General features: G+C 42.5%; 2 protein-coding genes across 3 annotated transcripts in view; both read left to right on the top strand.

The window, feature by feature from the left end:
- The first annotated feature begins 147 nt into the window (after positions 1-147).
- pank2 (pantothenate kinase 2) lies at positions 148-19023 on the top strand. 2 transcript variants are annotated; one of them, XM_084310922.1, is made up of 7 exons: positions 148-549; positions 1201-1553; positions 3093-3343; positions 9807-9983; positions 13530-13653; positions 15926-16051; positions 17220-19023. In XM_084310922.1, the coding sequence occupies exons 1-7, from the start codon at positions 300-302 to the stop codon at positions 17271-17273; spliced, it is 1335 nt and encodes a 444-aa protein (XP_084167048.1). In that variant the 5' UTR covers positions 148-299; the 3' UTR covers positions 17274-19023. The 2 variants fall into 2 exon arrangements, with proteins under 2 accessions (XP_084167048.1, XP_084167047.1); XM_084310921.1 differs by lacking the exon at positions 148-549 and having other exon boundaries at positions 1207-1585.
- A 1672-nt stretch (positions 19024-20695) lies between these two features.
- loxl3b (lysyl oxidase-like 3b) overlaps positions 20696-24671 on the top strand; it is a 55815-nt gene continuing 51839 nt past the window's right edge. Inside the window, 1 exon segment of the mRNA XM_084309606.1 lies at positions 20696-20925. The gene's annotated coding sequence lies outside the window, so the exon portion shown is untranslated.

Below are 24671 nucleotides of genomic sequence, written 5' to 3'. Positions count from 1 at the left end.
CTACGAAAGAAAATCACGCCGCGCGGAGCTGTTTGAGTGACGGGCATACTCTCATTCCGATTGGCTCAGGCATTCATTCTCCACTGCCTCCGCCCGCCCACTCCTGTCCAGACAGAGACACTGTGCGTTACAGGGGATATGCACCTAGAGACAGAGACGTCCAAATCACACGGCTAGCTATAGGCTAAAGCTAATTAGCCAGCTAATTAAGCTCGCTGCGCAGTATTCCTAGCAAACCGGTAGCCTTTTAATCGATCACAAACTACAACATATATGCAGCTAATTATTCATTTCAATCAATGGAGTTCAACGGACACCAGCGCGACGACAATGATAAAGGCACCGACGACGACGAGGATGAAACGCCCACGAAGCGGCCGCGCTCCTCAGTGAAGGAGACGATGCCCGGCGGCCGGACCCGCGACCCGGACAACGAGACGACCGCGGCCGGTGCGACTACTAGTGCCACAACATCCGACCGCCGGACGCCTCAGTCGACGGCGAGGCACAGCAGCAGCAGGACCGACTCGCTGAAGAAGAGCAGGCCGCGTATGTTGTTGTTGTTGTTGTTATTAACTGTAGCTTATTATTATTATTATTATTAAAGGGGCTTTAGTGTATTCGCTGGAAAAGGGGGAACGCTGCATGTTTACAAATTGAAGGCGTTCCCCACAAAAACGCAGTGGGGGGGTAATACAAATGTGAATTTGTAAAATTGCAATTGTGAGATTAGCAAACGTTGTAACTTGTCTTTAAAAAAAATATGTCATTATAATGTCTTAAAAAAAATGGCATTTGACAGTTGTGTTGCAATGTACTGTCATTGCACTGTACTCTCTCCAGCATAATAGACCAGGGCCTTTTTTGCAACAAGATGGCGTGTAGTACACACTGTACTATTTCTGCTATGATGGATGTTGTATTTTGCATGTTATTATCCGGTGGCCACCATCATTTAGTCACCACCAGTCTTATTGATCCTTATTGTCACTAAGCATCCAAATACCAGAGATAATTTTTTTTAATTAAATATATGAATTGTGTTAGGTTGACATTTTACATTTAACCAGCCATAAAATAAGATGGATCCTTTATTAATCCCCTTGGGGGAAATTCAAGTGTCAAAGCAGCATGGGGGGGGGGAGAGATACAGAGCTTCACAGTCCTGTGCATGATGTACTGTGCCTCATCATTATACAGCCTTTCCCTGGTTTGGGATGGACATCGGTGGCACTCTGGTGAAGCTCGTGTACTTCGAGCCCAAGGACATCACGGCGGAGGAGGAGCAGGAGGAGGTGGAGAACCTGAAGAGCATCCGTCACTACCTGACCTCCAACACGGCGTACGGCACCACCGGCATCCGGGACGTGCACCTGGCGCTGCGGGACCTGACCCTGTGCGGCCGGACGGGCACCCTGCACTTCATCCGCTTCCCCACGCAGGACCTGCCCGTCTTCCTGCAGATGGGCCGCGACAAGCACTTCTCCAGCCTGCACACCAGCCTCTGCGCCACCGGGGGCGGAGCGTACAAGTTCGAGGCCGACTTCCGCACGGTGGGGCCGAGGGGTGCTGCACCTCGTCGTGTGTATGTGTGTTTTTTTACAGGCTAGCACAGTTGTCGAGTAATCGTTCGTCGATTTGACCCTTTCACTACCGCACACCGCCAAAGGGTTAACCCTGTCACTGCGACGATGCAGAAGGTTAACCCTTTCACGTTAACCGCCTGTAGGGGTAGTGAAAGGTTAACCTTCTGTACTGTGGTGGTAGTGAAAGGGTTAAATGTGCTGTAAGTGATATTTATTTTGTTAAAATAAGTGTTAAATATCTCTACATTATGACAGCCATCACTGATGCAGTGTCTGGTCAGTAACATTGGTCTCCCAGTCCCTCCGCTCTGCAGTAAATGGAAAATAAATGTTCTGGTATTCCTTCCCACTTTATCCAATCAATTTTACTTGTTTCAAGCACATAATTTGCTCAACTTGTTTTTATTTCTTATTTTTTTCTCCTGATTTGATAAAGTGGTACTGACCAAACACTATCAGTGATGGCTGTCAGAATGTCGAGCTATTATTTTAACATGTACTGTACTGTAGATCACTTATTATTTAACAAAATAAATACCACCTGCTACAGCACCTTTTTACAGCATCTTAATCAGCAAATCTGTAAAATTGTTTTTGCCTAATTTGACAGTCATGCAGAAGGACCTCTCTGAATGTAATCTTTACCAGAGACGTGCTTATGATTTCTCAGGATAGTCAGGGCTGAAAATTCTGACCCTTTTTATTTTCCGTTGCATTGTTGCAAGTGGAGGGAAATGTAACGGCTAATTAAAACGGACCATATATTGACGTAGGCCTATTGCACCAGTTACTGGTTTTAAAGGAACACGCCATCATTATCCCTTTCACTGCCGCACTACAAAAACGCTTAACCCTTTCACTGTGACGAGTCGACACACAGAAGGTTAACCCTTTCACTGCCACACGACAGAAGGTTAACCCTTTACTATCACGCAACCGAGGGTTAAAGGAACACGCCATCATTATGGGAAATGTCTTTACCGTCTTCTCCAGAGTCAGACAAGAAGATGGATAACAATTCCCTCTCTGTGTGTTCAGTAGAAAGCTATCCGGCTGCAAGCTAGCCTAGCTTAGCACAAATGAATGTAAACGGATATGGACCACTAGCCTAGCTGTTGGCCAAATACACCTCTTCCAGGGTTATAAGCTATAGGCTAGTGGTCCGTATCCGCTTCCATTAATTTGTGCTAAGCTAGGCTAGCTTGCAGCCGGATAGCTTTCTACTGAAAGCACACGAGAGGAAATTGGTATCCATATTCTTGTCTGACTCTGGAGAAGACGGTAAGTGTATCTTCCGTAATGTTGGCCTGTTCCTTTAAGATAAGCAGCTTATCTTTCCAATGTAGTTAGACATAACCATAGCCTATAATCACCTCCCACCCATCCCTGATAACCTTCCTGGTAAAATTCCGTAACCTCACAACAGAACGTTGTTAAAATAGTCGAAATGCCCCTTTAAAAAACATGCTCAAAGTTCTCCATGTTTTCCTCCCCTGGAAAAAACAGACAGCAGATCTGCAGCTTCACAAGCTGGATGAGTTGGACTGCCTGATCCGGGGCGTGCTCTACATCGACTCTGTCTCCAGCGTCCCCTCACAGTGTTATTACTTTGAGAACCCGACAGACCCAGAGCGCTGCGTCCAGAGGCCGTACACGCTGGAGAACCCCTACCCTCTGCTGCTGGTCAACATAGGGTCAGGGGTCAGCATCATGGCCGTCTACTCCGAGAACAACTACAAACGAGTCACTGGGACCAGGTAATTTGTCATTTGTAATACAATTATTTGGGGGTTCTTTTCTATTCAAAAAGGTATATTTTAATAATAATTTCAGCCCAAATCTTTTTAATATTACTGCAAGGACAATTCTCTTGATTAACTAAAAGTACACACAAAAGCATAAAAAAATATATATACATGAAACATTTTGTTGATGGCGGTATAGCAAATATTCATACCGTTGCATTGATTCATGATGGAACACCTGCCAACCCTGCAGGTAATGATGGTAATAATGTAATTGAGAATGAGCTGATACTACGGCTTAATGATATATATGGAATATATATATCAATATTTCAATATGGAAGAATGGATTATCCAATATTGCAAAGACTGCAATGTAGGTATTTAAATAAAGTGTAATGAACAAGTAATGTTTGACCAGATTGAGTACTCACAAATTACTCAAGTAGTGCTTGGGTACTTGTTTAAGGAAATCTATTTTTAGAATGCATCTTAACCTCTTAAGCCCGAGTGGTCCGGTGGTGGACCGCAAATGACACCAGTCACGCCATAAATCCATCTCTACAGACTGTATGAATTAATGTTGTGCATTTTTTCTTCAAATGTAAAGAGTAAAGACCCTAACCCTGTCAAAACAGCAGTCAAAGTGTATATTTTCAGCAATACTTTTGTTTACCAATAGGTTAAAGTGTTATTAGTGAAATGAGTATAGGAAATCTATTCAGAAACTAGCGAATATTGACGCTAGGAAATGACCGCCGCCATTTTGTTTGTACTTTGTACTCATATGAGGAGAGGAGCCCAGGGCTTTCGATGGCCGTTGGAATTTCGAAAAACGACACTACCCAGCTCAAGCCAGCTCCTGTCAATCATGACTTGTGGATTTTCTTTTCTTTATCTTATTTTTCACCTGAACGTTATTGGCATAAATTAGAACGCAGTTAGTTCGAAAAAAAAGCTAAAAACGGCGTTGCAATCTGATGAAAAATGGCGGATAAATGTCCATTATAAAAAAAGTAACTGTACTTACAGTAGATTGCATTCACGGTTTTTGCTGCACGCCTGGTGATACTAAATCCAGATTGAATTCTGCCATTGGAAAGAGGAGACTTGGCATTTATAGGCCTGATGTTCTATATTCTATAATCGTATTTCAAATTGCATGTGTCCAGATGGCAGAATTCAGTACTGCATCTACAAAACCTTCTGTTTAACACATTGGACGCCAGAGGTCGCTGTGGGCGTATGGACGTTTGTGCCAGCGCTGTAATGCAATAGGGGTAGATACTGGTGTTTGTAGTGCTAAAACTATATTAAATATCATAGCTATGGATATCGGCAGGGTTAGAAATTAAAAAGAAAATTCCAGGGCTTTTTTTTGCCCCCCCCCCCTTAATTGATTTTCGGGGGCTTTTTTATTTATTTCGGGGGCACAGAATTTTTGTGATAAATTAACAGATTATAAAACATTGTCGACACTTTTCTTTTACAGTCTTCATCCCTATGTTTGATAACGTAATGTTAATGTCTCCATATATAGGGCTCAGGGTTCGTACGGGTGCTGGAAATCCTTGAAAATGCTTTTATTTCAATGTGATGTTTTCAAGGTTTGAAAAGTGCTTGAATTGTGTATTCAAGTGTATTGTGAAAGTTATTGAAATTATAATTGGACTATATATACTTTCATAATAAATCGATATCTGACTGAATAGTTCGGTTTTTAGATAAAGAAATAAAATTTCGGAGATCGCCTTTCACACAAAATGAAGGAGTCCTCTCTCGAGCCTCGCCACTCACGTGCCCGCCCCGCCAACGGCACCCCGCCCCTCCTGAAAGCTTGCTTTAATCCCAGTAACGTTAGCGAGCTAACGTTAGCAAGCTTCTTATTGAATTTAAGACGTTAGCAAGCTAGTGAGCTAGCGTTGCCACAGACGGCTGTTTATTGTTCATGTTGACAATGACAAGCGACACCGTATATTAACACTTTCAGTGCCAACGACGGGAAATCTCGTTTTTAATCGTTATTTTTTTATTAGCGATTTCGTAATTTTTCATCAATCTAACCTCACGTTACCAGTAGGGATCTGTCTGAACTCGAACAGGGAAAATACCGCCCCCTATCGTCTCTCCGGATGGTACTGCACCCCTTTGGATTGGATTGAATGAAACGCATGGAGAAAAAAAAGTCCTGCTTCCACATTTTACTTGTCAGACAAGTAACCGGAGACGATCCAAGTAATCGCCCACCACCAGAACAGAGGAGAATGTGTGTTTCCAGTACCCAGCGTTGGATCAATAAACGCGATCGATATTTGGAATGGCGATCAGGAATTGGAATAATCTTTTTGGAGAACATCTGATCTGAGGTAAGGAATCTATTTTACCAGTCTTGGGATAATCTGAGCTATTTTCACCTATATATCAGCGTGACTATATGTGTGTGTCTGTGTGTGTGCGATCAGGAAATAAGATAATCGATTTTTCAGCCCGCTTCTATACATAATACTATCGATAATCTAGCGTTTATTTGAAACCGATTCATAAATAGGCCGAAAAATGACCGTGTTTTGTGTATTCCAGTAAAGGGCATTTATCACAGAATCTTTATTTTTTTCTGGAACTTTCAAAAGACAAGCGTTTTTCAAAATGGTATAAAACGGAAATGAACCTATAAAAAAATTAAAAATCCGTTTCGACAATGTTGACTGCAAACAAGTCATTGATAAGCGATGGCCATATTAGACACATAGCCATCATTTAAGATATAGTTTATGCGTTCGCAAATATGAGAGCTCTGTCATTGAAGTGGGTGGTGGCACGCAACAGGAGGTGTGGCACTGAAAGTGTTAAGGTGAGTTAATAAATTCACTGCTCCGCTCTGATAAACTGACTCTTCAGTCAGCGTCCAGTCTGCACAACTTGAGTGCGCTCGCTCTGACACACTGAAAGCCAATTTACCTTCAAACAAGTTTTGTTTAGCTAATCGGAGCTGTGGTTTCGCTGTGATCAACATGGCTAACAAGCAAATCAATTCTTTCTATTTTAAGGAATGTTCTGTAGGATATGTCGGCAACATAAGAAGCCAGGCAGCTACTAGGGGAGCTGTTTGTGTGAAATAACAAGAGAGGAGACTAGAACGTGCATTAACTAACTGTGCGTCTGTATTGCAACTAGGGCTGACCCCCGACTAATCGATTGAAAGGAGCCATAGTCGACTGCCAACCTATTAGTCGAATGCAAAAAAATATATATATATTAGTTTTTATTTAAAAAAAGAAAAAAAAATTCTATCATTCTTTCCAAAAGGAAAATAGGCCTAACGCTAATGGCACGCATACCAGGCTAACTGCCTATTCTATTATGATATCATACTGTGACATCACAAATGTTCTAGAATGTTCTATTATGACATCATACTGTGACATCACAAATGTTCTAGAATATTCTATTATGACATCATAATGTAACATCACAAATATTCTAGAATGGTCTATTATGACATCATACTGTGACATCACAAATGTTCTAGAATGTTCTATTATACTATAAATAATATGTATGGTAAAAAAACAGACTCGGCTGCTGCACTGATGGCTGTGAGTGCAGGTAGGTCTAAAGCTCGCCCTGATCTCATTCAGGAAATAATATTAGTTTTATATAGGATTGAGAAGGCTGTTCAGTGGAGTTTTGCTGGGTTCCGGGGCATGCTGGGATTGAGGGAAATGAGAGCTGATTCCCTTGCCAAACAGCCTGTGAAGGGAAGAAGATGTAAGCATTTCAATGGGAAGATTCAGATTCAGATTCAGTTCTGTGGCTCCGTGCTCGTACAAGGACGGTGGAGCAAAATGAAAATAAGCACAAGCACAAACGGATCCACAAACGCCCTCAAGGAAGAGTTTAACTCGGAGAGAAGATTAAGAAAGGAGTTGAGGCTGAGTGGCAGGCTGAGTTGGAAAAGGGGACCAAGGGGATTCCCTTTGATAATTTCGAACCCTGGATATCTGTTATGTTTCATCATCGATGCATGAAAGGGGGGGGGGGGGGGGGGGGGCCGGCACTCCGTGCCTTGATCGCAACCAACGGGACACGGCCCACACACACACCACAGACGCATGCTGCACGCATACATTACCTCCACTGTCTGCAGCAGGTCTCTCCGCTCATGGAATGGCATATTTCCGCATCGATAGTCTATGAACGCTACGCAAAGTGGGCGACATGTTGTTTGCACAATCTGGAAATGCACAAACATCTTTTAGATAACGCTAAGCTAACTGTTTTTATTTTTTAGATAACGCTAAGCTAACTGTTTTTATCTTTTAGATAACACTAAGCTAACTGTATTCCACAAACCATCCACAGAATCCTCCTCACGTTACACTGTCATGCTCCCAGTGTTGTGGGATTTCAGAGCGAGATTTCTGTTTCAGTGGCAAAAACAAGCATTTATGGTGGATGTACTTGGTGGTAAATACCAAATACAAAAATTACAAATAAAGTTCCCTCAAGCGGCCGGGTAGCACAGCGGATTAAGCGTCTGTATACCACCGCAGAGACACTGGTATCGAATCCGGCTGTCAGCGGTGCCTCCGGCTTGGCCGGCCGTCATACTGGCACAATTGGCGGTGTCAGCGGGAGGGAAACCGGTGGGTGGTGATCTGGTCGTTGTAAACAGCGACTCCTACAGGTTGGTCAGGGCGCCTGCACAGCGAGGGAGGGAAATGGTGATGGTAGTGTGACCTCCCACGCGCTGCCAGGTGAAAAGAGGCTGCTGGCTGTCTCTTATGCAGGGCTGTACAGTGCGACGAGGTTATCGCAAATTGCCCCTATATATGGCCCGTGCGAGTGGAAAATAATATTTGGGGGCAACCTTTGCGAGTAGTGATTTCAACCCTTCATTTGCATTTCACTCCTAAATTTATCCATACAAATTGGATACAAAAATAGTAAAACATTAGCCTTCAACCAGGGCTGTACAGTGCGACATAATGTCGCGGTGCTATGAAATCTGTCGGCTATGAATGAATTTACTGCGTAGCCCCCGTCCGATAGCCTGTGTGAAAAAAATAATATTTGCGTGTGAAGTGAATCTGGGCCACGCTATTCTACTTGGTAGTTGTAGTCTATTGTGCGATTAAAGACCATGTCTGCGTAGAGTCCATACATCCAACACCAAATCCCATAGTTCCTGACTTCCTAGCGAACAATCGAAACGAAACTGAATGTGGCCTATTGCATCGCCAAAGAAGAACTTCCTTTCAATAAGTTTAAGCCGCTAATTTTGCTCTGCAGAAGAACGGAGCGGATATCAGTCCATCTTATGACAACCACGTCCGATGTGGAGAGATGATAAGAGACTATAGCCGATTAAATTAAGTCTGATCTGGCAGTGAGGGGGCACATGCGCTCAACGACCAGGAAGGGCAGGGGGAAATTGGCATAACGACTAAATTGGGATGGGAGAAAATACAGAAAAATAGGAGGAGAAAAAGTGGATCAAATAAAGTTCCCTCAAAAGTCATTCGAGGTCAGTTGAACCGGCGGGTAATCGATTCTTCACGTCCGTTCCTAGTTATTCATCATCTATTTAAGCAGAAAATATTTTTTAAAGTCACAAAGGACTGTACATACAAGACACGAGCCAACCACAGTAAAACATGTGAGGAGGTCCCGGGAGGAGAGGTCACAGGGTTTGCCGGAGGGAGCGGAGCGGGTCGGTCGGTCGGTGTGTGTGGTGACTGCTACCCTCCGCGTCTCCCTCGTGTCCTGGTGTCAGAAGTAACAGGGTTTTTAGAAGCCGTCAGCGACGAGACCACTTCCTCTTTAAGAGGCCTGTGAGCTTAAGCCAAGGTCTCTTCTACTTTGATTTGGTCAGGTTGAATTTCTTTAATTAAGTTAGTTCTACCGAAGGTTTTTGGGTTTGTTTATTGTTGGGTCAGATAGCTCTCCCCACACACACACACACACACACGGGCGTGCGCTCTTCTCTCTCCTGGTTTGTTTTCATTGGTGGTTCCTCTGTCTGGTGGGTTTGAATGAGACTCTTTGATTTCGTCTGGCACATGACTGCTTGCTTCTGCATCGACATAACGGTCTTCTTCTGCATCGACATAACGGTCTTCTGTGTACTGGAGAGAGAAGCACAATATTGGCTAATTTTGAGAAAAAATATATCTAACCTGGTGAAAATCATAAGATTTGTAATTGGAACCACTGTTCATGGAAAAGGGGCTCCCTCTTTGCTCTTTAGTTTCCTACCGGCAACGGCATCCTCGCGCCTCCAGTCGAACTGGCGAGTAATATTACAAATGGGTGTCATGCTTAGTAGGTGTAATACACGGATGTCGCGCTTTGTAGAGGTATTACATTTTGGCAACATGGCTTGGGAGTCATGGAAACATAACTGGATTTGTGTCTGATGTCCGTTTTCTGTGTGTGGGCGCCTCTGTCTGTGCTTGTTCCTGTGTGTGTTCAGTCTTGGTGGAGGGACCTTCCTGGGCCTGTGTTGCCTGCTGACTGGATGCTCTTCGTTTGAAGAGGCCCTGGAGATGGCCTCCCAGGGGGAGAGCACCCGTGTGGACAAGCTGGTGCGAGACATCTACGGCGGAGACTACGAGAGGTTCGGCCTGCCGGGCTGGGCCGTGGCCTCCAGGTATATTTTAATAAGTTTTACTTCATTTCCATAATCAATAATAATAAACCCTACAGCCCAAACAGTCATGCATACATTCAAAAAAATCACCAAGGCTCGTAGATCAGTCGTCTGGTAATCTGAAGGTTCCCAGTTCAATTCCAGCTCCTCCTGGCAGCGCGTTGAAGTGTCCTTGAGCAAGACACGTAACCCGTAACTGCTCCCTATGAGCAGGTTGGGCACCTTGCATGGTCACCTCCGCCGTCGGTGTGCGAGTGAATGGGTGAATGTGAGGCATAAGCTGTAAAGCGCTTTGGATAAAAGCTGTTATATAAAATGCAGTCCATAACGCAATAAAGGTCCAAAAATGTATTTCCATTATAAAACACCATGTACAGTACATATTAAAAAGTTGCATGTAATTGTGTTAGTTTGGGAACTCTATGTTCTTGTCTGATGGACATGAATCTATGAATGAGATCCACACTGCAGCGCTTGTTTTCTGTCGAGTCGCGACGAGACACGAGTTACTGGTTTGTTTTAATTAAACGAGGGCAGCGCTAAACTCTGTTTTTATTACGTGCCCCTGGCTATGAAGGCTGAAGAAAGCCTGATGTACAAGCAACTTACACTTTACACAACTGGGCAAAATCTCTTCTTTCTCCAACTGTGAATCATATAGACCAGTGGTCATCAACTACATTTGTATCTTTCTAAGTTGACACAGTGGGGGCCAGACTTAAAAAGAAATAATAATAATAATTAGGCCTAATCAGCCTATTATTGTTTAATATTTTCACTTTCTTACTAAATTAATGTTGTTTTTATTGGCCTATATCGGTGTGAACAGACCTATACTGCAGCCAGCCACCAGGGGGTGATAGATATTTTGGTTTGACTTTTGGGCAGTTGTCCTTCACTGCATCAATGGCTTTGATGCTATTATGCAGTGTCCTGATTGGTGGAGATCACTTGCGGGAAGAAAAGCCTTTTGAATTGTCAGGCAAGCAAAACATGTCACTCTGGGCGCTTTCACACCGGCAGGGCTCCGGTTCAAGCTCCGGCTCCGTTCTGGAGCCTCTGAACCTTGGTGCTTTCTGGCGAACCAGCCCGCGTTTACACCTATTTAAGCAGAACCAACGTTCCACCGTCATCAACGGGGGCCGTTACTCAGGCGGAGGTAAACACAACCATTATGAACACGACGGTGGCGAAATGTGCCGTATATAAAACGGCTTCGGGGGTTTGGCATTGCACCATGCTGATCCACTCAACAGGTAGCGAGCTCAAGATGAGATCCGATTCAAATGTATTGTCATTTATTCAAATGTATTGTCATTTATACAGCACAAGTACAATACACCATCCAAACAGAGTGGATAAAGAAATGCATAAATGAATGAAATAAAATAACAAAAACTTGCGTAACCGAGAGATTTGAACCTGGGACCATAGGAATCACAGGCAGCTGCACTAACCAGTTGAGCTGTCCAACGTTAACTGCACCTGACTAATCCATAGTTTACACTTGTCAAGAGCCAATTACGCAGTCGTTCAATATTGGCATTAATAAATCAGATGTCATGCTAATATGTCATGTTCTACATTAGGACTTACTACTATGATGCCCAATAAAACGAGTCATTAGAATAATATAAGCCTACTTTAAATTGGCGGAACGATTCATTTCGAACATATACAGTGTGTGTGCTTGCGCGCTTAGCCTCACTAAGCCTTTCTCCACGCATATTCATTTCTGGAGCATTTATCTATCCACTCTGGTTGGATGGTGTATTGTACTTGTGCTGTATAATAACAAATACATTGGGGTCTAATCTCAATTTGAGATCAGTCGCAAATCGCTTCCTGAATGGATCGATTGAGTGCAACGCCGAACCTCTGCTGTTCGTTTTCGCTTGTCTTGACAGCCTAGAATATGACACGCCCACTGATGTCACGGTTCGCACGGAAAAACCAACTATTTTTCGGTTCAAGCTGAGCACCGATCTTTCCCGTTCCGAACCAATTCATCCCGGTGTGAACTCGCCTGCCAGAGAGCCTAAAGCGGCAGGTCGAGGTGGAAAACCGCAGCGTTAATGAGAGCAAAGGACTGACGAGTCATCATTCACCTGAGCGGCCAGAGGCCCGTGTTGAAAGCTGCAGCGGAATAAATGAGAGCTCTGAATTTAGTCCACGTCCCTTGATGCGGCACAAGCTGCATTCCATTCATAACAAGACAGGAATTTATTTAAGCTTCACCTATCCTAGACACGCCGCACCCCAGGCCTACATGCAAGAAACGGCACTGTCCATGGTCCTGAAACCTCACCTATCCTAGACACGCACCCCAGGCCTACGCACAAGAAACGGCACTGGTCCTGAAACTATAGCATGCGGTCCATTGTTCTGAAACAACAGCTAAGCGAAGATTTTGTTGTGTTTGCAATTTCTTTTTATAGATTCATAAAGGCTTAAACAGAAAGGGCAAAAAATACAATGAAGCCCTCGTGGCTCCTGGGCCGTCCTAAATACAGGAATGCATTTTTTCCCTCTCACATTTCTGAATGTATTGATATTATGTGGGCCCATCCTCTCCAGATCTTAAAAAGTGCATAGAATCTATGTTAGAAATGGTGCCATATGAACAAATGTTAGCTGGAGTAAATAATGAAGGTGAGAGTTTTAAGAGGGCATGGGAGCGCTTCTTTGCTTATAACATTGTTGGGACATGATTGTACATGTGTGCATTTACCCTGGATTTTTGGAATTTTATTTCTAAAAATGATTGTACTGTTGATGTGCGTGTTTAAATAATAAACTTTAATTACAAAAAATATATATATTCTGTGGGCCGAACGGGAAGCTTCGGTGTGCTGGATGTGGCCCATGGGCCACCAGTTGATGATCACTGATATAGACCCTTTTTTCATCAACGTCCTCTTTTAGGGAAAACGCTGCTTCCGAAAACCTAACCCATGTGCGCATCATTTGGGGGGAGATTCGAGGGACACTGCCCTGCAGAAGCTGACCACGTACCTACGCAAACAGTGAAACTGAAAAGAATGGCTTTAAAGTATCCAGTGATTTTGTAGTTACTGCAATTCTTTATACCCTTTTTCTCTAAGAACGGAGCAAGATTGAACTCTGAAACTGTCACGAGATAAAACTGATATTGAGAAGTAAAATTTCACTTATAACTCAATATTGAAGCCACTATGAATTGAAAATGGGCGACCCTGATGTAAACAAGACAAACGTCTTTCTCTGGTCTGCATCCCCTTAACAATTGTGTGTATTGAGCCGTACTGTATTGTACCCATTCTGCAATCTGTTAAATAAAGTTTTCATTCATTCATTCACTGCACTTAGCTTCTGCAGGGCAGTGTAGATGGAAGAGCTCACACGGATGGGTCATCGAACGTCGCATGGTTTCTTTGAGCCTGTCCCTGTAGGTCTCTCCCCAAAATGACAGGCGCAGGCAATTTGGTTTCGGGAGCTAATAATTCTGGTTATAAATGCCATCGTCGTTTACAAATGGTAACGCTGTGTGTATATTTGTTTGGATAGTTTCGCCAACATGATGTCCAAGGAGAAGAGGGAGTCTGTGTCCAAAGAGGACCTGGCCAGAGCCACGCTGGTGACCATCACCAACAACATCGGCTCCATCACCAGGATGTGTGCTCTGAACGAGGTCAGTGGGGTCAAGACGGGTCCTCCTTCTGCCGGCTTGTACAATAGAGGCCTTGTACGCAGTGTTTGTGTGGTTCCGTCTCTAATTCAAATTTATTTAACCTTTTATTTAACCAGGCAGGTCAATTAAGAACACATTCTTATTTACAATGACGGCCTGGCGAGACGACGAAGGGGCCTCTCGAAGGGTGAAAGGGGACAAAAGATATAAAATAAAATGGAAAAACAAAAGATGGGACACAGACGATACCTACATCACAGAGTTAGGGGTAATAATAATAATTAAATAAACACACACCAAACAAACAACCAAATAAAATCGCATGAAGCGGAAGACAATTTTGCATGTCAGTTAAAAGGCTGGGTGACAGTTGCAGGTGTGTGTAAACAACTCTGCGATGGTCCTTAACTCATTCAGCGCCGGGAATTAGCCTCATCCTGTAGTAGCTACCGCCACCGCTGTAAACGATGGGAGTCGCTCACCTTGTTTGCAGGGCTATAACTATTTTAAAATATTATAGCTATGGATGCAATACTATGGCCCATTTGACATCGAGTATCTATTGTTCAAGATGTGAAAAAGGAATATTTTTTCCATCCATACATTCCCATTTTATACCGTGGTGAATATAAGTATGGTTTTAGAGCGGTTTAGGGTAATTCCTGGGAGGCTAGTATTAGGCCGCAACGCATATTATACTTAATCCATTGGCATTTCGTCCCTATACTTGCTACAATAAAAAATTTAAATGCATATGATCGGTATATTATGTTCAATCATGCATGCATGAAAGGGGGGGGGGGGGGTAGTTTCTGATAAATGTATTGTCAATAACTGCATTCGTTAGTACAACAGCATATGCTGATCAGGGTGATGGCTATGAAAACAAGGCACAATCAAGCTGAAATTGACGTTAAATTGCTCTTACCTGTGGCCGATGAAATTCCAAAAAGAATATTCCAATTATTTGATTGCCATCTGCTAGATCGTATGTCCATTTGGGCCACGACATAACTCCCCACGGCATAATGAATCGGGCGTCCCCGAAAGCGATTCAATGCGATCGGGGAGACTCCTCGGTCCAGCCTACTAAACTGCACCAGGATGAATTTCAATGATACACAGCCACATAGTCACAAAGGGAGTGCAACATCGGCCGCATACCACCAGGCGGTGGTATTCTACTTTTGCGATCTCAGAGTCATTCCATATGGTCACACAGCCTTCCTGGATGATGGTTGGCGTTATTCGATTGGCGGACAAACGCGTATATATGCGTGGACGTCACTGAATAAGTTAAAAGTAGTGCAGGGGATAAATTTGTCCATGTTCTAAGTCTCTTGCCAGACAGAGAGGGGAAAGACGGAGGAGATGACCATTAATGTCCGTCCTCAAAAAGTTTACTTATTGTGTCTTTATACTTGTTTGTCATTTCCCTGAATAAGTATATTCATAATTAAAATGGGCGAGATTCAAAACATAATGTTTATTGCACACTAATAGACATTGACGTGCAGTGTTGAGGTGCATCTGAAATGATACCTTAGGGTCGCAGCCTCCCAACGAAGATGTATGGCACTTGTACTGTATATGACACCTACTGCTGACTTGTACCTTGACCTTGAGCTTTGACCCCCCCCCCCCCAGGGGGAAAAAGTGTCGAGCATAACTTGAGTTGAGTGTATCGAGTGTTTACACAGACGGCTCTGCAGTCTGGAGCGCAGGTCCTCCTCGACCACAGAGACACTCCGTTAGTTGACATCCAGGGTTTTAAATAGGCTTTTGTTTACAGTGGAATAAGCCGTTCCCCCTGAGGGCGTCTGCCTCCTCTGCTCCTCCAGCCTCTTTACGGTGCTGCCTTGTGGACTCTTTATCAAGCAGCATTGTACAGGGCTATGAAGGTGCAGAGGGCTGCCACATTATAGGTTTTTCTATATATTTATATTATATATTGTATGTTCTTTTTTATTATACATTTTCAAACAATTATAAAACAATTAAACATTACACACTCAAGATTATGTACTGTACAGCAAATCTGACCAGCTTACAAAATACACTATCAAAAGGTAGCCAACACAATCTATATATTTTATTATATATATATAAAGGATTTGCTACAGCTATTACAGATTTGTGCTTATTATTATTATTATTATTATTATTATTATTATTATTATTATTATTATTATTATTATTATTATTATAAGTGTAACATGATGGTATTTTCTGATCTAATTATTATTCCACTGCATTTGTGTTTTGGGTGAAGAACATTGAGAGAGTGGTGTTCGTGGGCAACTTCCTGAGGGTGAACACACTCTCCATGAAGCTGCTGGCCTACGCCATGGACTACTGGTCTAAAGGCCAGATGAAGGCTCTCTTCCTTCACCACGAGGTGAGCCGCTCTGTCCCCTCTGTCCCGGTGGCAAAGCAAGGATGGAGCTGATTTTATTTGAATTTTTGTGCCATAATTTTACTTTACACACACACACACACACAGTATGCAGCAATGATGCGTCTGTTTCTAAGCTGACCCCAAGCTTTCACTTATATATATATTTATTTTATTTATTTTTTAAACACATGGTGGCGCTGGTGCGTTGTCATAGTGGCGCTGCCTCCCTATACCATTGTTTAGGGACAGCCCTGTAATCATTCTACTTAAGTAGAACTTTGAATGGAGGATGTTTACTTTTACTGGGGTACTATTCCATTAGGGTATTTCTGCTTTTACTTATGTAAAGCATTCAGGTATTCAATGAATAAAATCTTTATTTCAACTTGAAAAGCCCTCATTTACAATGATGTGTTGAGCATGCATAGATAATAAATACCTACAATAAATATACAATAGATGCAAACATAAGTTTGTACAATCATTTAAAACGCCTTCAGATTATGGTGGTATGGTTGGTGATTAAGGATTTAAACTGACCAAGGGATACCAGTGTGTTGAGTTTTTAGTGTGTTGTATGATGCTCTGTGTGTCTAGAGCACAGAAGCTAAAAGCAGATTTTCCCAGGTTCAGTACAAACTCTAGGTGCTTTAAGTGCTTCTTCCACCGCTTGTAAATATAGGTCACTGTTTCTGAAATGCTTGTTTGCAAGCAGCCGTTTTCCATTTAAAATGTAGATTGGTTTGAGAGGAAGTAGATATTTATCAACCAGGAACAACAGAAAAAGAGCAAATCTGTTACACTAGATTACCCGGTTAGATTACCCGGTTAGATTACCAGATTACTGTGAAAAGGAACACATGTAATTCTGGATGTTTTGTCAAATTTTACTTAACCAATATTATTGGATAATAATATTAACCCATTATCTATGTCTTTTAGCCGTAACAACGTACGGCTATATATATATACACATCACTTGGAAGTAATATTTCACGATAATTATTTAATTTAGATGGATAATTGAGTAATCCTCCTCCTCTGAATCCTCCGCGCACCACGAGACATCACCATGATTTGCACCGTCACAGACAAAAGACTTGTAGACATGTATCTGCCGTGGACTAAAAGGACTCCCTTCTTCCCCTCCTTCTCCTCCTCTCTCCAGGGCTACTTCGGAGCCGTGGGGGCGCTGCTGGAGCTTCTGAATCCCTCCTCCTAAGTGTCGCAGCACTCCCCATCTGCTACAGCGGCCATTAGCACTTTAGACACTGAATCCGATCTACTGCGCAAAGCCAAGACTGAGTCCAATCTACTGAAATTGGTCCAAGGCACCACGTGTCAAGTGGGTCTGTTTAGAAAGTTACTGGTGGTATGTCTTTAAAACCAAGGTCTTCAATCTTGAAATCCTTCTCAAGGAAATTCACCACTGTTGCCTGAAATCCTTTTTTGTTTAAAAAGAGAGAAAAAATGCACATGTAAATGCATAAGCTAGTCTTAATCAGCTGCTTGTACCTTTTTTTAGTTTATATATTTGTTTTATTTCCGAGTGTTAGTCCAGGAATTACAAACGATTGTGTAGTGAGACCCACTATGCTGTACATTTCAAATATTCGGCAGCTTCAACTGTTTCTGAGCTTGAGATCAGAATTTCAAGGACGGGACATTCTAACCTGTGATGTCACACCAGCTACTGGCCAGTGAAAGTGTTTTCAGTACGATTTTCACATCATAATGGAATGAGGACCGTCTAGACTCCACTATGTAAAATTATGTAGGATAAGCACATAATTTAGAGGTAGAGTCTACATTGGTCTCGTTTCAATCAGGCCAACTATGAGGACCATGTAAATCCAAGCACTAAAATCACACATACTGTATGGTTCGGCCTACACAGTCCTCATTCCGGAATGATGGGGAAAATCTCAACTTTGGTGCGTCTTTTAATCCTTCCCGTGATCTACTTGTACATCCAGAGAGGCTCATCGTTAGGCTGGGTTTGTGCTTTAATTGAGTTTACTTTGACTGTTTAATTTATATACATGTGAATTGTTTCTGCTCATGTCCAAAGATATAGACTTTTTGCACTGTTACAGTACCTTGTGCGGTTCCACCGCAGTGTTATCGGACTCTGATGTCTTATTAAACTCGTCGCCGTGGTTTTTACTGTGCCACAAACCCTCGGGTTTGACTCCCGCTGCCGTTCACAGCGTGGCAAAGAGCATTGTGTTTAAAAGGGATAGTCTGCGTTTCTTTAAGAAAGCTGTTAGATTTATAACAGACTGGGGAGACGTTTCGGTCGGATCTGTAAAAAAAAATGCATATATTGGAAAGGGAAAATGTTAGCGAGACTACAGGAAGTCATTGGTAAATGGAAAGCGCTCTAAAAGGGAATGCCTCTCATTCACCCGCTCACCCACAATGGTGGCATGTGAAGCATTCTAAATTCTGTTGCCAAGGCGACCATTCATGCTTCACGAAGCCCCGCCGAGTTCCACTAGTGTGCATAGTGCCGCCGGAACAAATACTTCAACGTTTTCAGCTTCTAAAATCTTTTTTTAAATAAAATAATACTGGTGCACAATGCTTTCTGGATGGACTGAAATGACTCCCAAGGGGTTCTAAAAAAGAATGGACTATCCATTTTTAAGGAGTACGTTCAATCTACCTTCAAAAGGCTTTTTAATGGTTTAAGCGACAAGAGGCACCAGTGAAGCAGGTCAAAAGAAAGATGCAACGTTGTAGAGTGAGATTTCTATTATTACTGTGGTCGGGGTGAAAACCTTACATCTTCAAAGAGCTCACTTTTAAGGAATTGAGAAGAAAGCGTTCACTTTTGTTATCGAGAGGCCAACGGCACGCATTTCTTTTAAGCCACGACCGGTAGAAAGCAGCAGTCAATCCACCTGTCAGTCCAAAACTATGTTAATAATGAACGCATGTAACTCTAGGCTAGCTAGGAACGGGGGGGGTGGGGGGCGATGGAAACGATGTCATTAGCGGTGCAGAGGGGGGCCCAGGAATGCTCCCACCCAGGCAGATTCCGAGGGCCCTTAAAAGGGTTATGAACCTGCCTTTTTGTGCACGTACGCTTTTCATTCAAGCACTGGTGAAAAGGAAGAACATCAGTAACGTCCTTAAGAGTTGTAAGGTTTTCATGCGACAACGGCGATATATGAACACGCATCGAGACGACCGCAGCACCACTAGGACTCCTCGGGACACTTTATACCCACCCATTTCAAATGTTTGTTCTACAAACCTATCGCGTGTTTGTTAAAATGGTGTTTGCTCAATAGCTTACATGGAGAGAAGCACAAAGATGCATTCTAGCTTTTTTATTTTAGCACTTCAGGTGGCACAGTAATTATTTAAATACGTAGTAACTAATTAAGAACGTATCTGTGCAGGGAGATCCTTCCAGAACCTCCCAGTGACCCATTCAGTAAAGAACTATCCCTTAGATTCTAGAATCCCCATTGTGTACCTGCTTCCCTCTCATTCTAATGCCAACAATGAGGTTATATTTGTTTCTTTTATTAACACGTCGTTTCTAGTTGGTTCCTTGGGGCTTCCTCGTTATTTGTGTCCCCCCTAAACTGAAGTTCTACCAATTTTTCTAGGCAATATTCCATGAAAAGGGATCCAGTCATTCAGTCCTTGCACAGAACGTTGTGTAGTTCTCATTTCTTCCAGCATGGCTGCCTGCCACTTGTTTCATACATGGCAATGAAAGGGACAGTTTGTTGATATATGAGAAATATAAAGACAAAAACACAACAATTTGGTGTCCTATTACTAGATCTTGTAAACTGGTCACAGTAGAATAAGCCATAATATTACAGTGGAATATGCTTTTCCAGTGTTTTACCTATGCTCTACCACTGCACAGAAATTAGGCATTTTCTTTTGAAAGTGTCTACCAGTGGTTACAGGCAGCCATACTGGAAGAAGAACTACACAAACATTCTGTGCAAGGCCTCTACAGTACTAACAAACATCCAACGTTCTTTGAAGTCGTGTGTTCTCGAAGCACAACTTTATTTGTAGGAAGTTCTACAATTTGTATCTTAAGTTTAAACTATACCGTAAGTTACGCTAAAGTGCCTCCGATGTCTTTGTATTGAAGACTGTACTGTATGTGGCCAGCTTCTCTAAAAGATGCACTGTCTGTCGATTCCCAAAGTAAGTGTTCAGGTTTCCCTCTGTTGGTGGTAGGCAATGTAGCCTAGCCAGGCAAAGATAACGTTCTACTTTTGTATTACCGACTGACTGACTATGACTGTTGTCATATTTCTTATTGAAATGTAATTAAAAAGTGTTAAATAAAAGCGTTTTCATATCATGGTGGTGTTTGGTCATTTTGTTAGCAAGACATGGACTCCCCATAGTTAATATTAGTGTAAAGTAGCACAGTAAGTATTCCTCACCACATGTGTTCAGATCATACAGTAGATCTTCGCTGGAGTATTTTGTTACCAGTTTGAGATGGATTTAAAGTATGTTGTCTCTTATGGACGTGGAAAAGCTGTTAGAGAACCATTCATGAAAGAGGCAGTGTCTTACCAGGGGAAAATCCAGCCCCTTTTATGTCGTGCAGAGGTCGAGGACTCTGCTCCACCTCCTCCTCTCCGAAGGCTGTACAGCTGGCAATTTACAGACACAAAGAAGAGTGAGAGGATAATTGGCTGTTAGGTGGACCTCTGCCCCGCAAATTGGGAACCTTTTGATTGGGAGATGATTTAGGTCGAGATTTGGGATATTCCTTCCCCGTTTCTTTCGAGGGTTTTGTTTTGTGGACCCTCTTAGATAAATAAAACGTCCCCTGCAACCCAGTGGAACCGTTATACCCCTCTTGTAACTGGATACATAAGGTAAGTAAATTAATATATATATATTTAGGCCAATTAGCCTCATTGGAATGATATGTCTAATTTAATGGATGCGACTATTCTAGGGTTTAAACTGTTTAATTTACACGCGAAGATTTCTGTGTATTAGACTAAACGTAGGCTACTATAAAAATAAATATGTATTTGGTTTATACCGGTAATCATGATATTATTAGGCTAGTTTATCCTAAACACTTTTTATGGATTGGTTTTGATAACCATAAACGCCACAATTCATATAGGCTACATTTCGCTGACAATGGGGGGTTATTCATTTAATTGTATTAATTATAGTGTATTGTTCTTTAAATGACAATGTCTTAAGTTATCTCTGTTGTCCGCAATGACTTTTCAATGAACTGGCCCTGTCCCCGCCCCCCCCCCCCCCCCCCCCCCCCCCCCCCCCGGTGATGAGGCCACTACTGTAGCCATTATGTCCAACTTGATATTTACTCGTGAATCCAATCCTCACGTCAGCCTATCAATGCCATAAATTGTTGACACATTAAAGTGTCGTCATCGACTCATCGAAGGGTAAACCCATTTAAACTAATAGGGTATTCTAGAGGAAATACAATGATACTTTTCTATGGCTTTTGTAAAGGCTTATATTATATTGGGTGGTTGATGGTTTTATTGTGCTCATTTAATGGAGTTCATAGATGACCTACAGTATTGTTTTTACCACTGCATCACAGATCACCAATGCTTCAAATGAAATAAGATTTGATCTACATTATCCACAGTAGAAGCTATAGACACTTGCTGGCTAGTATAAATGGAGCAAGAATAGTCTACATATAAAAACTGTGGAATGTTATTGCCTATAGTGAAGGAAAAGAAACAGCTTTTTTTCTGTGCCAGACAATGACCTAGTTCTGAATCACTTTCACAGGACCAGTGTAATATAACGTGGAATATTCCATTGAGGTTGACCTGATGTCACCCCTCACCCCCCCCCCCCCCATTCATTTAGATGTATTTGTCTGTGATCCATTAAACTTGCCGTTCAACTGGAACACAAAAGAAAGATATAGAGAATAAAGAATTTCACGGTAGTCTCTGGGATGAGTTCCTTCGCCATATGTTTTTGTTTTGAATGCAAAGCCTTTGAGACTTCGCTTCTGACATTTGAAAAAACTAGTTCTTGACGGCTGATGGATCCTGTTTCTCTGTTGCATCTGAGGTATTATTACACTTCCTTGTGATTTGAACGCTGTTCATCTATAAGAAACACACTTTTTTCTTTCTTTTAGAACAACCCTATTAGCAGTCCATCCGTCATCCTCGCAGTGTGACGTTCACATATTTGTTTTATGAACGGAGGAAATACTGTACCTGTACTTGCATACAGTAGTCCAAAACACAGTGAGATGTCCCTACGTACAGTAGTCCAAAACACAGTGAGATGTCCCTACGTACAGTAGTCCAAAACACAGTGAGATGTCCCTACATACAGTAGTCCAAAACAGTGAGATGTCCCTATATACAGTAGTCCAAAACACAGTGAGATGTCCCTACGTACAGTAGTCCAAAACACAGTGAGATGTCCCTATATACAGTAGTCCAAAACACAGTGAGATGTCCCTATAGACAGTAGTCCAAAACACAGTGAGATGTCCCTATATACAGTAGTCCAAAACACAGTGAGATGTCCCTATATACAGTAGTCCAAAACACAGTCAGATGTCCCTATATACAGTAGTCCAAAACACAGTGAGATGTCCCAAAACACAGTCAGATGTCCCTATTATACAGTAGTCCAAAACACAGTGAGATGTCCCTATGTACAGTAGTCCAAAACACAGTGAGATGTCCCTACGTACAGTAGTCCAAAACACAGTCAGATGTCCCTATATACAGTAGTCCAAAACACAGTGAGATGTCCCTATATACAGTAGTCCAAAACACAGTCAGATGTCCCTATATACAGTAGTCCAAAACACAGTGAGATGTCCCAAAACACAGTGAGATGTCCCTACGTACAGCCACACTGATTAGAGGGAATCTGCTGTCTGGTTAATTTGCTGCTTTCACATGAGCTGATCCATGAGCACATTGGTATGGAGACTGAGAGAGAGAGAGAGAATCTGCTCTACCTATACATTTTGAGAAAGAAAGAGACAGTCTGTTCAAACTTTGACAGAGTCTGTTCAACCTGTACACTATGAGAGAGAGAGAGAGAGAGAGAGAGAGAGAGAGAGAGAGAGAGAGAGAGAGAGTGAGTTCAACCTGTACACTATGAGAGAGAGAGTCTGTTCAACGTGTACACTATGAGAGAGAGAGAGAGAGAGAGAGAGAGAGAGTCTGTTCAACCTGTACACTATGAGAGAGAGAGAGAGAGAGAGAGAGAGAGTCTGTTCAACCTGTACACTATGAGAGAGAGAGAGAGAGCGTCTGTTCAACCTGTACACTATGAGAGAGAGAGAGAGAGAGAGAGAGTCTGTTCAACCTGTACACTATGAGAGAGAGAGATATAGTCTGTTCAACCTGTACACTATGAGAGAGAGAGAGAGAGAGAGAGAGTCTGTTCAACCTGTACACTATGAGAGAGAGAGAGAGAGAGAGAGAGAGAGAGAGTCTGTTCAACCTGTACACTATGAGAGAGAGAGAGAGGGAGAGAGAGAGTCTGTTCAACCTGTACACTATGAGAGAGAGAGAGAGGGAGAGAGAGTCTGTTCAACCTGTACACTATGAGAGAGAGAGAGATAGTCTGTTCAACCTGTACACTATGAGAGAGAGAGAGAGAGAGAGAGAGAGTCTGTTCAACCTGTACACTATGAGAGAGAGAGAGAGGGAGAGAGAGTGTTCAACCTGTACACTATGAGAGAGAGAGAGAATTTTGTAAATCCATTCTCAGAAACCCAACGGATAACACCAAGTAATGCATGCAGAGCAGAACTAGGAAGATACACACTAATCATCAAAATAAAAATAAATAGCATTTAAATTCCACAATCGCCTAAAAGAAAGTGACCCAGACACACTCCACAACAAAGCACTCACCCACAGAGAGACACTTGAGAGATGCCCACTCAGCCAGATGGTTCTGGGACTCTGCTCACAAACACAAGCAGAGCCACCAGACAGAAACCACACTGGACTAAACCAAATTATAATTAAACAAAAAGGAAAACTATCTGACACATTGGAAAGAATCAACCCAAAACCAGAGCAAATTTAAATGCTATTTGGCCCTAAACAGAGAGTACACAGTGGCAGAATACCTGAGCACTGTGACTGACCCAAAACAAAGAAGATCCTTGACTAGGTACAGACTCAGCGAGCACAGCCTAGCCATCGAGAAAGGCCGCCATAGGCAGACCTGGCTCCCAAGAGAAGACAGACTGTGCACCCACTGCACACAAGAAGAGGTGGAAATCGAGCTCCACTTCTTAACAACCTGCCCACTATACCAAGACATCAGAGACATATACTTCCCACAAATTGCAAACACCCAAAGAGACTTTGAAAACATGGACAATAACTCAAAACTCCCATACCTACTGGAGAAATACAACAATGTGCAAACACAGCAGCAAGATTTGTGAGCTGCTGTGACAAGAAAAGGACATCCAACGGAATACAACCACCATAAAGACCGTACAAGAAATTCCTTCTGTAATGTACTGATTTCTTTTGACTTCTCTGGTTGATTGTTTTGTTTGGCTTTGGCAATGTAAACATATGTTTCCATGTCAATAAAGCCCATTTGTATTGAATTGAAA

This window comes from Notolepis coatsorum (genome assembly GCF_963971535.1).
Source record: "Notolepis coatsorum genome assembly, chromosome: 3".
Lineage (NCBI taxonomy): Eukaryota > Metazoa > Chordata > Actinopteri > Aulopiformes > Paralepididae > Notolepis > Notolepis coatsorum.
The sequence above is the reverse complement of the archived record's forward strand: the minus strand, read 5'-3'. Positions and strand labels throughout refer to the sequence as shown.

Excerpts from the sequence above, each read along its gene's own strand:
- pank2 (XM_084310922.1), top strand. The coding sequence starts at position 300 with ATGGAGTTCAACGGACACCAGCGCGACGACAATGATAAAGGCACCGAC. Across the intron at positions 1,554-3,092 it reads TCGAGGCCGACTTCCGCACG|ACAGCAGATCTGCAGCTTCA; the intron begins GTGGGGCCGAGG and ends TGGAAAAAACAG. Across the intron at positions 9,984-13,529 it reads GGCTGGGCCGTGGCCTCCAG|TTTCGCCAACATGATGTCCA; the intron begins GTATATTTTAAT and ends TTGTTTGGATAG.